Source organism: Bufo bufo, chromosome 5 (genome assembly GCF_905171765.1).
Source record: "Bufo bufo chromosome 5, aBufBuf1.1, whole genome shotgun sequence".
Lineage (NCBI taxonomy): Eukaryota > Metazoa > Chordata > Amphibia > Anura > Bufonidae > Bufo > Bufo bufo.
In genome coordinates, this window is record NC_053393.1 from 310,525,641 (window position 1) to 310,541,539 (window position 15,899).

The 15,899-nt window shown below is 47.3% G+C and overlaps 1 protein-coding gene across 1 annotated transcript in view; it reads left to right on the forward strand.

The window, feature by feature from the left end:
• Positions 1 to 15,899, forward strand: part of ICE1 (interactor of little elongation complex ELL subunit 1) — a 191,793-nt gene that overhangs the window by 134,173 nt on the left and 41,721 nt on the right. Inside the window, exon 17 of the mRNA XM_040434319.1 lies at positions 13,860 to 14,050. Within this exon, the coding sequence (XP_040290253.1) occupies positions 13,860 to 14,050 (191 nt within the window). The remainder of the gene's footprint in view (positions 1 to 13,859; positions 14,051 to 15,899) is intronic.

A 15,899-nucleotide genomic window follows, 5' to 3' on the forward strand; every position in this document is an offset into this window, starting at 1 on the left:
CTCACAGACCGAGCTCTCTATGCCCAGTGCCTGTACCCAATCCCAGACAGTGGAGAATTTCTCAGTTCCCAACCCACCCTCTGGGCCGTTGATAATGCTCCAACTGTGCAAAATCCAGTGGGGTACATCTGAAGGATTCCCATTCCACCTTACGGGCAGTTTGGTTGATAATGCTCCACCTGCGTGCCAGAGCAGGTCATATTTCTTTTCTGGCTCACCTTCTCACTCCCACCCTTCCTCCCTAGGATCACGCAAACCCCCCTCCTGGAGGGGTCAGTTCTGGGGGGGGGGTTCAGTTATTCAGACTCTGACATGAATCCTTCTCAATCTTCCAAGATTACGGTACTGGTGTATACATTACCCCCTTCCTTAGGCGGTATTTGCTCTACTACTGGTTACAGTAAAAATCAATGTGTCACCCGTGGGTGGCACTGGACATAAGCGCAGGAAATACAATCTAAGCGGCTACTGATGCTAGGTGAGAGGACTGGATGGGCTGGGGACGCGACCAAAGAGGGGGGGGGGGGGGGGGGGGAGAGACAATATGCAGGCAAAGTGTAGCGTCCACCGGCTGTCTCAATAGAGCGGTATAATGTGAAACCGCTAAGGTTGGGGGCATATGAATAATACCAGTGTAATTCCTACCTGAAAAGGAGTTAGCTCTGGTGTGCGTGCTGCTTGTGGTTGAGGGAACCTTCTTTCCTATCCTGCTTCTGCGGAATATTCTTGGTAGTAGACTTCCTTCTGAGTTAGCGTGGGCTCTTCTTTCACCTTCTAGCACGAGCGCTGCCCCAGCCGGAAGCAAGCGCTCTGCGAGGTGGCTGGTTACTTCGGTTGTCCTGGAAACCGGGTTATTTATTACATCCAGTGCCCCTGTCACAAAATCTATGTTGGACGCACAAAAAGAGAATTAAAAAACAGGATCAGGGAGCATATCAACAACATTCATAAAAAAGTAGACCATCACCCCTTATCCCGCCACTATGTGGAATTCCATCAAGGGAAGTTCCTGGGATCCAAATTTGGGGGCGTAGAGAGAGTTAAACAGGAGAGCAGGGGAGGGGATTACATCAAACTCATGTCTAGAGTGGAAAGTAAATGGATCTTTAGATATAACAGTCTGGCACCACATGGGTTAAACCAGGAAATAGAACTTTTTGCTTTCCAATAAATACACACACATGAGGACGATCGGATCCATAGGGCAATTATCAATCATTATCAAAATTCATATACACATGGTGTCCTTTGGATTGCTAATGTAATAAAAGAACTATGAACTTAATCGCATCACTATAAACTAACATTGTATAGCGGTTTGGAAACCTGCACGCCTGCCCTTATGGTTGCTTGTTGACATGGTTACCATGGAAACCGAGTCAGCTATTTAACCTCCACGGACACTGACAACAAACTATCCCTGACGAAGGAGCCCGCACGGCCCCGAAACGCGTAGGAAGGTTTTTTGTCCTACGGAGGCTACAGTATTGCCGCAGGTGACGTCACCGACCCGGTTTCCAGGACAACCAAAGTAACCAGCCACCTCGCAGAGCGCTTGCTTCCGGCCGGGGCAGCGCTCGTGCTAGAAGGTGAAAGAAGAGCCCACGCTAACTCAGAAGGAAGTCTACTACCAAGAATATTCCGCAGAAGCAGGATAGGAAAGAAGGTTCCCTCAACCACAAGCAGCACGCACACCAGAGCTAACTCCTTTTCAGGTAGGAATTACACTGGTATTATTCATATGCCCCCAACCTTAGCGGTTTCACATTATACCGCTCTATTGAGACAGCCGGTGGACGCTACACTTTGCCTGCATATTGTCTCCCCCCCCCCCCCCCCCCCCCCTCTTTGGTCGCGTCCCCAGCCCATCCAGTCCTCTCACCTAGCATCAGTAGCGGCTTAGATTGTATTTCCTGCGCTTATGTCCAGTGCCACCCACGGGTGACACATTGATTTTTACTCTTACCTTACCTCAAGGAGGACAACAGCTCCTTCTCAGGACATTCTAGCTGCGGTATCATCCCATCTGGGTTGATTTTCATACATCTAAACTTAGGGAGCGCAGGGAGGTCCATTTCTCTCTTTTAATGGTTACAGTACTTACCTTTATTTCCTTCCTTTGGTGGACTGACCGCACTAGCACTGGCCTCAATGCCAGCCATAGGGGTCCCCAGCTCCGTAGGTGGCGAAATTGCAGTTCCACTGGGCACGGCACGGTACTGTCTGTATGTATTAGTCTCTTGTACAGGTAGCATTATGACATTCTCACTGCCGTTCCAGTGTTTATGTATACATTGTCTCCTTACTTGGGTGAAGTAATGGGCATTTCCCGCCGGGTACTGAACTCATTCCTGCGTTATGCGTTGCCCCCTTCGATAGGTGAGGTGCTTGCACTACCTCGGGTTACAGTACTTGCTGAATACGTTACTCCTTGTCATAGGTCGAGTGATTGCTCTGCCACTGAGTGCAGTGCTTACCGTAGTCATCTCCCCCCCCCCCCCCCCCCCTCCTCTCCATAGGTGGGGTAATTACACTTCTGTGGATTGTGTTTCTGGCTATCGTGCGACCCCCTTCCTTAACCAGAGGATCGCACTACCACTAGATGCTATTCCATCAGTCATTTGCCATCTCATGCTCCCTGTGGCATTACCCTCTACTAATGTTCCTTTACGGGGGAATCGCTAGCATTTTTTGCATGCTATAATTTAGCTTTGCCACGACACTAGATGCCTTGCTTCCTTCAAAGTGGTCCGTGTCAACAGTCGGTACCTCTTGTACCTGGTACTCTCCTTCTAGTGGCATATGGATACGGTCTCGGGATTCTATGGCTACTTCCAGATCGTATCCTTCCATTCTTCCAGCACGGGTTGGGGGCACGAAAATGTCGACCTTTATGCTCTCAGTGGGGTCTCCCAGCAACACTTGTGTCCTAGAGACCCCCATCCCCATGGGCATCCTCAGGTAAGGGTTCTACCCTACCTCTGCTTCGGCGGTTGCTCCTGTTCAGCGCCCTTTTCTTGTTACGCTGGCGGAGCATGCGGTAGCTCCTACTGCACAATGGGTGTTTGCATCACCATTACATGCTAGGGTTCCTGCTGCACAGCCTTTTCGTCAGGTGACGGATTCTTCTGACCCTGGAATCGGCGACCTCTACGGTGTGGCCTCCTCCTCTGCTGGTGTATGGCGTTAGCATTACTCTTGTGGCTTCCCTTGTATGGCCTCATAGTCCCTGCGGCACTCGTCAACCACTAGGTTGCCGTTATAAGCGGGTCTTGGATTTTTAATGGTTGATGCCGTGACACCATCGGTGCTACCTCTCTTCTGATATGGATAATGTCTACGTCACACAAAGCCAATGATGGTCATTCTTTCACTGCTCATTCCAGTGGTGGACTGAGAGTCTCCCATGTTGGCTAGAGCGTATGTCCCTCACGCCTTTTCACCGCTATTAAGGGTTTCGTCCCTGGGAGGGAACACACTTTTCCTTCCCTGTCCCTCCTCGAGCTGGATAACTGTTCGCCTTCTCCTCTGTCTGGCTGACCAGTTGCCATGGGTCGTACGACTCTGGAAGCCTGTCTCTATTTTTTCCACGCACCCAGGGTTCCTCGGGTATGGTGGAGGTGTTGGACGTCGTATTCACACTCCACCCAGCAAAAGTTTTTCTCTCCTCTTTGTGCCACTCATCCGCCTTTCCAGGCAGGGTTGACACATGGTGAATTTAGGGTCACTGACTGGGCTTCCCATCACCGATGATGCTCTCATTGGCTTTGCCTTTACCTTTCTCCGAGGTATTGGTTCTTTGGCCTCCAGTGGGACATTCCCGGCTCAGGCGTTTTTTTCTCGGTGGTTTCTCAAGCAGCTTTTCTCGCTAGAAATCTCACCACAAGCCCCTACAGCTGTAAGGACATTGGTCTACCAATATTCCGCTTCCTAGGGAGCGTTCTCTTGGCCAAAGGAGGATCCGGCGAACCTGGATTCTACTCCCACAGTTGCGGCCAGGAGCCAGCGTTTTGGTGGCGGTTTTCGGAGTTAATACGTCTTCTTGTTCGTACCTTTTTTTTTTCTTTTAGCAGGAACATAGGGCAGTGCTCTGCCCTGTATCCTCCTTCGCAGTAGGTAGTCACCCTTTCACGTCCTCACAGACATGGATTTCTCTTCTTTCTCCCTCGCATTCTACAAACCGAGCTCTCTTTCAGCCATGTGATTTGGCCTCCGAGGTTTGCTTGTCCATGACTAGCGCTTACCGCTGTAAGTGCTTTTACCAATCTTGTCCGGGAGGTCCTTGTCAAAGTTGACGGCCTCCAAGGGCTGTTTTCCAGGTTTATCCGTTTTTAACAGCTACTCGGGTGTTCCGCTCCCGGGGTAAGGCATCGCTTGCTGAGTCTTGGCTCACCCGACCAGCGGCCTGCGTTTCTCGGATTTTTCTCCGTCATGCAGCAGCTTTCCGGTTGTAGAAGGCAGAATCTTGGTCTTCCGGGCACACGTTCACCTAGTTTTACCGGGTGTCTTCCGACGGGCGGCTGCTGCTCCAGGCAGCAAGGTCTGGCAGGCGGCAGTGGGTTCTGCATCCTCGAGGTTGTTTTTTCTCCATGGGCGTGTGATTTGTTTCCCTCCCCGTGGACTGCTTTAGGACGTCCCACGGTCCTGTGTCCCCCAATTATACGAGCGAGAAAACAAGATTTTTGTGAACTCACCTGTAAAATCTTTCTCGCGTAGTTCATTGGGGGACACAGCTCCCACCCAGTGTTCTGTTTGCCGCAAGTATTGGCGGTTGGTGGACCAGTATGGTCCTCAGTTCTGGTTCAATCCGGCTGACGTTTGTCAGTTATTGGTTGTTTACTGTATGGTTTTTTTTTTTTCTCCTACTCCTATTGCTTGGGCACAAACTGATATGCTCTCTCCAGGCTGGAGGGGGTATAGCCTGCAGGGGAGGAGTTATCACTTTTCAGCCTAGTGTCGCCTCCTAGTGGCAGCAAGCATCTATACCCACGGTCCTGTGTCCCCCAATGAACTACGCGAGAAAGAGATTTTACAGGTGAGTTCACAAAAATCTCGTTTTATAATAAAGGCTGAAAAAGACATCTGTTCAGCCAGTTATCCTGCAAAGTTGATAAAAAATAAAACTGAGGTAAAAGCCAATTTTCCAAAAATACATCCAGACCCCTACAGTTGCCCATAGCAACCAGTCAGATTATTCATTTCATTTTCCAAAGGAGCTCTGAAAGGTGGAATCTCTTTGGTTGCTATGCGCAATTAAGACAGTTTTTCTTTTATACCAGTTTTGATATGCTTGAAATGCATTATGTTTGAAATGCTTGAAATAGATCACTCTGTATATAATGAATCTTATATAATAAGTTCTACTTTTTCAATTGAATTACTGAAATAAATTAACTTTTCGATGATATTCAAATTTACCAACATTCACTAGTAAATAGTTATTAGGGTCTCACCTCAGTTGTTTTTTTTTTTTTGTTTTTTTTTTTCTAAACTAAATAACCCTAATTTTAATCATCTTTCTGGGTACTGTTGTTCACCCATTCCAGTTACTACTTTGTCATCCTCTGAACCCTCTCTATCTCTGCTGTGTTCTTGTGCAACTTGTCTTGTGCATCTATGCTAGGGATGCGGATGAAACATTCGAAGTCGATTTGCATGAAACTTTTTGTTAGAATACTGTATGGAGCAAAACGAAACCAAGTTCGGTAAAAGGTTTTTAACAGTAGAAATTGATTTCTGAAGTTATTACCCAAAGTCTCACAAGACTTCGCGAAGTAATAACTTCGGTTCATCTGAGCCAATACATTCTAATACTGTACAAAGCGCTCGCTCCATACAGTCCTTTTCCATGTCAGTGTTACCCAGTGTTTTACCATTTAGTTTGTACTGGTGACTTGCATTATTCATTCCCATGTGCATAACCTTACATTTATCATTGTTACCTTATCTGCTACTTTTCTGCTCAAGCCTCCAATCTATCCAGATCCAACTGTAGCAGTATACTGTTCTCTTCTCTTTCATGTTAATTACTTTACACATTTTACAGAGCAGTCCCTCTGCAAGAACATTACTAAATATTGTCACTGGGGAGGTATGGGAGGGAACACCACACCGACAACAGGAGAGGAGGGAAAAGCTGCTAGTCCTCAATGCTAGGGAAAAGGGGAAGGGCCACCTCCTAAATAACCTTACTCCTTGCCTTGTCTCCTATCCGTATGGGCACACCCCGAAGGTAGGAATGTCCATACACCATAACCTGAGACCCTAAGGAGCCCTATAGATAAAGGCTGGGCTTGAGGCAATCCGCTCCTTCCCAGTTGAAGGAACTGACACAGGAAAGGGACAACAAGACACAAAGGAGCAAGACACTTAACTTCTAAAGAGATGGACAAGAGGACAACACACCAGCTCTTCCAAAATCCAAATGAAGCTATAAACCACATAGCCAGAAGGGTGAGGTCAGACTATATAGGGGGAGGTGTGATGACCACTAAGCTACACCTGAAACCAGGGGTGTGGTCACGAGCAATAACAACAACTGAAGCAAGTAACCAAAGAGGCTGTTAGATTCCTTCACGTGTAGCCAGTCTCTTTGATCTCCTGATATCTGTCAAAAGAGGGACCGTGACAAATATATTGAAGAGAATAGGGCCCTATACTGACTCCTGAGGTAACCCAATCTGAGTGTGTACCGCTAGTAACCACCCTTCTATCACTGAGCCAGTTACTTACCCACATACATTTTTCCCCCAGTCCAATCTTTCTCATTTTATGTACTAACCTTTTATGTGGTACAGTATCAAATTCTTTGTTAGAAGTCCAGATATACAACATCCATTGACTCACCGCGATCAAGTCTAAAACTTACCTCCTCATAGAAACTGATTAAATTATTTTGACAGTACCGATCCCTCACAAACCTGTGCCAAAATAGCGTTAAATGTTTTTCATTAAAGGGGTTCTGCAGTTTGTTTAAATTGATGATCTATCCTCTGGATAGATCAGCATCTGATCAGCGGGGGGGGGGGGGGTCCAACACCTGGGACCCCTGCCGATCAGCTGTTTGAGAAGGCAGCGGTGCTGGCAGTAGCGCCGCGGCCTTCTCACTGTTTACCGCTGGCCCAGTGACGTCACCCCTGGTATCAACTGGCCTGGGCGGGGCTAAGCTCCATTCAAGTGAACGGAGCTTAGCCACGCCCAGGCCAGTTGATACTAGTCGTGATGTCACTGGGCCAGCAGTAAACAGTGAGAGGGCTGCGGCGCTACTGCCAGCACCGCTGCCTTCTGAAACAGCTGATAAGCAGGGGTCCCGGGTGTTGGACCCCCCGCCGATCAGATGCTGATGATCTATCCAGAGGATAGCTCATCAGTTTAAACAAACTGCAGAACCCCTTTAAGATACCCAAGAATAGCATGTCTTAGAAAATGTTTAAAGTGTTTACCCATGACAGGTCTTATATTTACTGGCCTATAGCATACTACCCAACTTTTTTTCATACTGGGCCTTCGTCCAAAGCTTAATTACTGACTCCTTCACAATTGTAGCAGCTGGGGATCGGTTAGTTTAGTATAAGTTCATTTGTTTTTTACAATATGCGGGGCCCTTGAGACAATTTTTTTTTTTGTTGTGCTTCAATATCCCTTTAAATTTTATCACATGAATTATTGGATTGATATTTTAAGGTCCAAATTGTGCCAAATAATGAAGTTATGGTCTAATATATAGGTAGAAACCATACAGATAGTTTTTAGTAAGGAGCAATATAGTAACTGTATTAATGCACATTTATGCATTAATTCCCCAGGTCAAAAAAAGGGACATTTAAGGATCAAAGAGGGACTGTCCCTTCCAAAGAGGGACACTTGGGAGGCATGCTATAGTTTCTGTGCTCTGTTTTTAATTCTATTTTGGATATTGGCACCAAATTTGCTAAGAGCCAATCCTGTGGAACACTCCCTATGATTATAGAGTCCTTAAATATCAGAAATAAGGGTCTGTCTGCTGCATTACTTCTCTTAAGATGTTGCTGCGGTTCTTCCTCAGTCAGCCAGGCCATGTTTAAGGGGGAGTTTACATCTGACATCTCATTTTCCTCAGTGAAAATAGTGGAGAAAAAAAAAACATTTTAATAAATTTGCTTTCTCCTCATCATTTTCTACAACTCCTCCATCGCTTCTTAAAGGGTCAAAACTTTCACTTTAAAGTTTTTACCATTTATATAATTGAAGAAAATTTTAGGATTAGTCTTACTCTCTTTTGGCAATGAGCCTCCCTGTCTCCAACTTGGCTGCTTTTATCTGTCTTTTACATATTCTATTTTTCTCCTAGTAGTTTTTAGCACTACTTTTCTACATTCCTGTTTTAATAATTTAAATGCTTTCTTTTTGTCATTTATAGCTCCTTTTACATTTCTATTTATCTACAATGTTTTTTTTCCTGACCCTTTTATTCCCATAAGGTATGTATTTCTCACAAAGAGAGTTTAAGATGCCTTTAAAAATTCCCGTTTTGTGTCTGTATTTTTATTTTTGAGGACTTTTGTCTCAAATAGTGAGGCTGATGGAGTTTCTAAGCTGGTAAAATTTTGCTTTTCGGAAGTTCTGCATTTTTTGTGCCTCCCTGAAAAACCATTCATTTGAATGACAATTTGAAGGTCATTATTTTATGGTCACTATTTCCCAGGTATCCCCCAACCTTCACATCTGTTGTTCTGTTAGATCTATTAGTGAATACTACCTTCAGTATGGCCGGCCCTCTAGTCGGCTCCTGGACCAGGTGGGAAAGCTAGTTGTTAGTTTTTGCCAATAACCTGTTTCTTTTATGAGATCCACAGGTTTCTGTTCAGTCTATATCTGGGTAGTTGAATTCACCCATAATAAGCTTATGATTTTCTGCCTCATCCATTTCCCTTAGTATTTATTTTTTCACTTATATAGCACTGCTATATTCCTCAGCGCTTTACAGACATTATCACTCTGTCCCCCAATGGAGCTCACACTCTAAGGTCCCTATCAGTATGTCTTTGACCACCTGTCTTCCCCACACTTAAGGGGTAGACCAGTGGGTCATCAAGCCCGCTGCTAGTTCCCCCCCTCTGGAAGAAAAGGAGGAACAGTGGATCTCAAATCCTCTGTTACCCGCCAGCTAAAGTGTCACCTTGCTGCTACAAGGGGCAGCACACAGAGGAAGGTGATACTGCTTGAATCTGTGTGGGCAGAAACCGTCTACGTAAGTATTACCTACCTTTCCCTGCTGCCCAGCATCCCCACCTCCTCCCTGTAGTTGGTTCTAGGAGTTAACCCTCTTCTTGGTCTCCTTCTCCTGTGTTCTCTAAAGTGAACACAGTAAAATGTTTATTTTTTCCTCAAAACCTCGCTCGCAGGCCTCCTTGGCCGGCCGCTGATTTCTCTCACTAGGCGTCGGTACGCCTGTTCGGGGGGCAAGATCCCCCTGACACTCCTGCTCTCTCCATGCGCTGCTCTCCCAGACGGAAGTTCTTCCGGTCGGCCCGGCTCTGCAGCCTACAATGCCGCATTCTCCCAGAGTGTTTAGGGACGGGGACTGTACTCTCGCGCCCATATCTTTGGCCCACTGAACTCCGCCCCCAACCCCTTCCTTGCCTCAGTGCTTCTGTGGCTGGCGGAAAAATTATTATTACCTATCACTCTTAGGCTACTTTCACACTTGCGGCAGTGTGATCCGGCACATCCAGATCAGTCACATCCAGATCAGTCACATCCAGATCAGTCACATCCAGATCAGTCACATCCAGATCAGTCACATCCAGATCAGTCACATCCAGATCAGTCACATCCAGATCAGTCACATCCAGATCAGTCACATCCAGATCAGTCACATCCAGATCAGTCACATCCAGATCAGTCACATCCAGATCAGTCACATCCAGATCAGTCACATCCAGATCAGTCACATCCAGATCAGTCACATCCAGATCAGTCACATCCAGATCAGTCACATCCAGATCAGTCACATCCAGATCGTCTGATCCGGCAGGCAGTTCCGACGATCTGGATGTGACTGAAAGCATTTGTGAGACGCATCCGGATGCGGATCCGTCTCACAAATGCATTGCAAGAACGGATCCGTCTCTCCGCTTGTCATGCTTGTAGGACGGATCCGGATCTTGTCATGCTTGTAGGACGGATCCGGATCTTGTCATGCTTGTAGGACGGATCCGGATCTTGTCATGCTTGAAGGACGGATCCGGATCTTGTCATGCTTGAAGGACGGATCCGGATCTTGTCATGCTTGTAGGACGGATCCGGCACTAATACATTCCTATAGGGAAAAATGCCGGCATTCAGGCAAGTCTTCAGTTTTTTTCGCCGGAGATAAAATCGTAACATGCTACAGTTTTTTCTTTTTTGCCTGATCAGTCAAAATGACTGAACTGAAGACATCCAGATGCATCCTGAACGGATTACACTCCATTCAGAATGCATGGGGATATGCCTGATCGGTTCTTTTCCGGTATAGAGCCCCTGTGTAAAAGTACCCTTAAAATGAGGTTGCATGTAATTCCCACAGCTATTATTATTATCAACCCTTGAAGCTCCGCTCCTATTTTGGGCTTAGTTTCCATCGCCATATAGCAGTGTGTGACCAGCTTGTTATCTTAGTGCTTGTAGTGCCCCACGTTCAGGCTTACACTGTGTCCTCTCTACAGCTACAGCGGAGCCAGTGGCTCAATGGATAGGCGGCGTGCTTGCCCTACTGCTAGCTACTTACGACTAGGATTGTGTACATCCTGTAGCATTACTCCCTTTCATAGGCGGAGTACTTGCACTACCACGGTATAATGTACAGCCTGTAGCAAACCTTCATAGGCGGAGTACTTGCACTACCACGGTATAATGTACAGCCTGTAGCAAACCTTCATAGGCGGAGTACTTGCACTACCTCTGGATACTGTACAGCCTGTAACATTACACTCCTTCATAGTGCAAGTACTCTGCCTATCACTGGATACTGTACAGCTTGTGGTATTACCCTCCTTTCTTAGACGGAGTACTTGCAATACCACTGGATACTGTACAGTCTGTAGCATTACCCTCCTTTCTTAGGCGGAGTATTTTGAAGTACCACTGGATTGTATTCATTCTGTATCATTGCTCTTTTTTCATAGGTAGGGTATTTGCACATGGGACCTTATACATCTGGTAGCAAGGTCTCTTTCCATAGGCAGAGTATTTACTTCACCACTGGATACTGTACAGCCTGTACCATTACCCTCCTTCCTAGGTGGAGTATTGGCACTACCACTGGATTGCCCTCCTTCCATAGTGGGTGTATTTACTTTTCCACTGGGTACTGTACATTCTGTGACATTATCCTCATTCCATGAAGTAATTGTGCTACCACTGGATCCTGTACAGACTGTTACTCTCCTTCCTTAGGCGGAGTAATTGCACTTCCACCGGAGACCATATATTCTGTCGCATTACCACCTTCTGCGGGCGGAGTAATTGCGTTAATCCTGGTTATCTTCTGTCCAGTTGGATTTCCACCTTCTATAGGTGGACTAGTTGCACCACAATTGCATACTGTAGATCCTGTTGCATTACCCTTCTTCTATTGACGGAGTAGTTGCACAACCAGTATTGCCTGCACTACCAGTGGACACTGTACATCTTTCGGGTTTCCCTCTTTCTGTCAGCGGAGTAACTCCACTACCACTGGAAACTGTTTATCCTGTTACATTATCTGTCTTTCTTAGGTGGAGATGGGTACCACACCTGCATACTGTAAGATCCTGTAGCATTACACTCCTTCCATCGGCGGGGTAGTTCCACAACCAGTGTTGCTCTACCAGTGGATACTGTACATCTTGTCGGGCTCCCCTCTTTCCATAGGTGGAGTATTCCCACTACCTCTGGAATCTTCTGTCCTATCGCATTATCCCCTTGTCGCATTCCATCCCGTTCCAAGGGTGGTCTCCTTACTATACACAGACAATCGCCTTACCCCCCCATCATAGGTGGTATTTTGGCACTACCATGAGATACTGTGACTACTTTCACACTATCCTTTTCCTCAGGTAGTCATTGTATGGATTAGGGTCGGGCGCCTATATGGCAGCCTCTGTCTTTCCAGGGTGTTGACCCACGACGTGCCTCGAGTCCCCAAGCGGAGCATTTTAATTTTGTTGCTTTTCCTTGGCATACTCGGCGTCTGCACTCCTTCAGTAGGTGGAACATCGGCACGGTTTGCCAGTTTTCTTCCTTCCCCGGTGGAGTATTGCGCTACCAACCGTTCATGTTGGCTACTGCGGTTTGACCTCATTTTCAGGTGGAGTCCCCCCTCTGGAGAGGCCATGGGTGCAGGTATGGCCTCCCCCTATGAGGCAGTCTTTGCGCTGGCCAAGATTTGTCACGTCCGCAGTTCTCTGGCTTTTGGTATCCAGACATTTTTCGTTTTTCTTCTCGTGCCATGTTGTGACTGTTGATCACTCTAGGGGGGTCTTTTCCTGGGGTGCTGGTCCTTGGTTAGCACCTTCTTCTGTGCCCAGGCTATGTTTTCTCTCTCCGGTATATTCCGTAGTCGCTCCGTTTGCTCTGGCACCTGACTTGTTTTCATTCTTGTCTATCTTGTGGATATTCAGTGTGATCTCCACTTCTTCCAAAGTCTCCTAAGCCCTGGCTTATGTCCCAGGGGCTGTTCTTCTGCCCAGCCGGGACATCTAGGTATTCAGACACTCTAGATGACCTTCCTGGGAATGGTTCTTCCTGTCCTTTTTCAGGGGTCCGGGTGTGTCCTCCCCCCGCAATTCTGTGCAGGGCCTTATGACAGGCCTTGGATTCGTTCTGGTCTTGTTTCCTCCCCATGGTACTGCTGTTTAAGTTCCAATGGTCTTCTGTGTCCCCCAATGATACGAGCGAGAAAGTAGGATTTTTGTCTTGCCTGTAAAATCCTTTTCTCGCTGAGTTCATTGGGGGACAAAACTCCCACCCCGTAAGTACATTGCTGGTTTTCCCTGATTAGGTCCCTCCAGTTCTTGATTCTGCCCCATCTTCGCCTTTCTTACTACTTATTGTTTTCTGTTGGCTTCTCCTGGCTGCTCCTACTGCTTTCGTACAAACTGATTAGCTCAGTGTCTGCAGGAGGTGTATACCTGAGAAGAGGAGCTAACACTGTTTTGCTTAGTGTCGCCGCCTAGTGGTAGCAGCTATACCCATAGTCTTCTGTGTCCCCCAATGAACTCGGTGAGAAAAGGATTTTATAGGTAAGACAAAATCCTACTTTTACGATCCTTTCTGCCCAGTCATAGCTATCATTCATCCATGTCTCAGTTATTCCCACTGTCATAGTCCTCCTCAGACATTACTAACTCTAGTTCACCAATTTTATTGGTCAGGGTCCTGGTATTAGTAGACAATTTAGAGGTTTTTGATTATTTTATTTATTTTATTTTTATGCCTTTCATTATGAACTATTCTAGTTTCTCCCTCCATTCCACTTCCATTCCCTTGCCCCAGGTCATTGTCCCCTGGGTGTTAGACCCCCACCGATCTGACATTGATTACCTATCCAGCAGACATTAATATAAAAATCTCATGTGAGCACTGCTGTCTCTTTAAACAGCTGATCGGCAGGGGTGCTAGGAGTCGCACACACCAAACCCCCCCCCCCCCCCCCCCCTGCCGATCTGAGACTGATGACCTATCTTGAGGAACCCCTGTCAAACTGATATTGATCACCTATCCTGAAGTCAACTGCAATACCCCTTTAATGCATTTTCTGATGTGGTTGTCATAATATTGTTTAGTGTATGCATTGTCAGTTATAAAGTCCATAAAGGATGATGGTGAAGACTGAAATCATCTAACTTGTTTTGCAGAGTCCACCAATGAACGTAAGCGTCCTTCTGAATAGTGTCCTTATGGCAATACAGCTGTATCCAGATGTCAAATTTCATCAAAGTGAGAAGTATGGAGAGGATCTGTCTGACAATGTATGGGAATATGTGTTCGCAGTTGATCTGTTGTGCAGCCACCGGAAATGGGTTTGGACCCATGAAAACGTAATCAGGTACTACAGCTTATTCATTTTATCAAAGTAAGCCTTCTGTTGACTCAATTGCTTGTAATTTAGTGCAATCCGAAATGGTTACTTCCCAGCTTCAAAGTGTCTCCGTGTCATCAGAAGCAGTGACAGTAAAGCGATCGCAATTGTTTGGCCAGTCAGTAGCAGACTGGCCATTCACAGAGCTAAAAAGTGGATTCATCAACATCCCCGCCATTGCCTTGCTTTTCCCTCCTAGATTTCCCAGTGGTCGGCTATCACACCCTGTATATGTACCATGGCTTAACGCCATTATCTGATTAATATAGCCTGCAGACATTTCACAGCTAAAGAGGCATACTAAGGGTAAAGCACAGTTTGCACCTTCATCCTCATCCAAGTCATCTTCATCTGACTACAGCTGACTTTCATCTCAGAACCTCAGCCAGCGCTGTGTAAGGGCAATTTCAGACAGGTGTGTTGAGTGCGAAAAACGCAATCCATTTGGGAGCGTGACTTTCACTTAAAGAGGACCTTTCACTTGTAAAAACTATGTGAACTAAGTATGCTGCCATGTAGAGCGGCGCCTGTGGAATCTCACTGCACTTACTATTATCCCCGGGCGCCGCTCTGTTCTCCCGTTCTGCCCTCCGGTACCTTTGCTCCTTAAGTTATAGTAGGCGGTGTCTTCCCTTGTCCTGTGGGCGTCTCCTTCTCCTAGGCTGTAGCGCTGGCCAATCGCAGCGCACAGCTCACAGCCTGGGAGGTTTTTTCTCCCATGCTGTGAGCTGTGCTGTGGCCAGCGCTACAGCCTAGGACAGTGGTCGGCAAGCCGCGGCTCGCGAGCCACATGCGGCTCTTTACACACTTTAATGCGGCTCTTCTGCAGGGCTCCAGATGCCATTTGCGACTGGACCCGCCGCCGCAGCTCTGCTCAATACAGCGGCGGGCACAGGAGATGATCGTTCTCAGCAGCGCAGGAGGAGTCTCTCCCTCCCCCCTGTGCTGCTGCTGCCCCCGCCGCTGCCAATAAGAAGAGACAGGAGGAGGAGGGGAGGGGCTGTGGCCACTGCGCCACCAATGAAGAAAACTGACCTGAAATACAAATACAGGAGGCGGGTGCCGGAATCAAATAGCCGGCACCCGACCTCTGTGACAGGGAGCTGCGATCAGCGGCAGTTGAGTTAACCCTTCAGGTGCGGTAACTGAGGGGTTAACTGCCGCTGATCGCAGCTCCCTGTCACAGAGGTCGGGTGCCGGCTATTTGATTCCGGCACCCGCCTCCTGTATTTGTATAAGAAACGTTGGTGGCACAGTGCCCCCCCCCCCCCAGTATAATAAATGTTGGTGGCACAGTGCGCCCCCCCCCAGTATAATAAACGTTGGTGGCACAGTGCGCCCCCCCCCCCAGTATAATAAACGTTGGTGGCACAGTGCGCCCCCCCCCAGTATGATAAACGTTGGTGGCACAGTGCGCCCCCCCCCCCAGTATAATAAACGTTGGTGGCACAGTGCGCCCCCCCCCAGTATAATAAACGTTGGTGGCACAGTGCGCCCCCCCCCAGTATAATAAACGTTGGTGGCACAGTGCGCCCCCCCCCCAGTATGATAAACGTTGGTGGCACAGTGCGCCCCCCCCCCCCAGTATAATAAACGTTGGTGGCACAGTGGGAAGTGCCAATGAGGGTTAAAAATAATAAAAGAAAATTAACTCACCTCCTCCAGTTGATCAGGTAGCTGCCGGTCTCCTGTTCTTACTTCTTTCTAGTTTCTTCAGGACCTGTGGTGACGTCACTGAGCTCATCACATGGCCCATTACCATGGTGATGGATCATGTGATGAGCTCAGTGATGTCACCACAGGTCCTGCGTCCTGA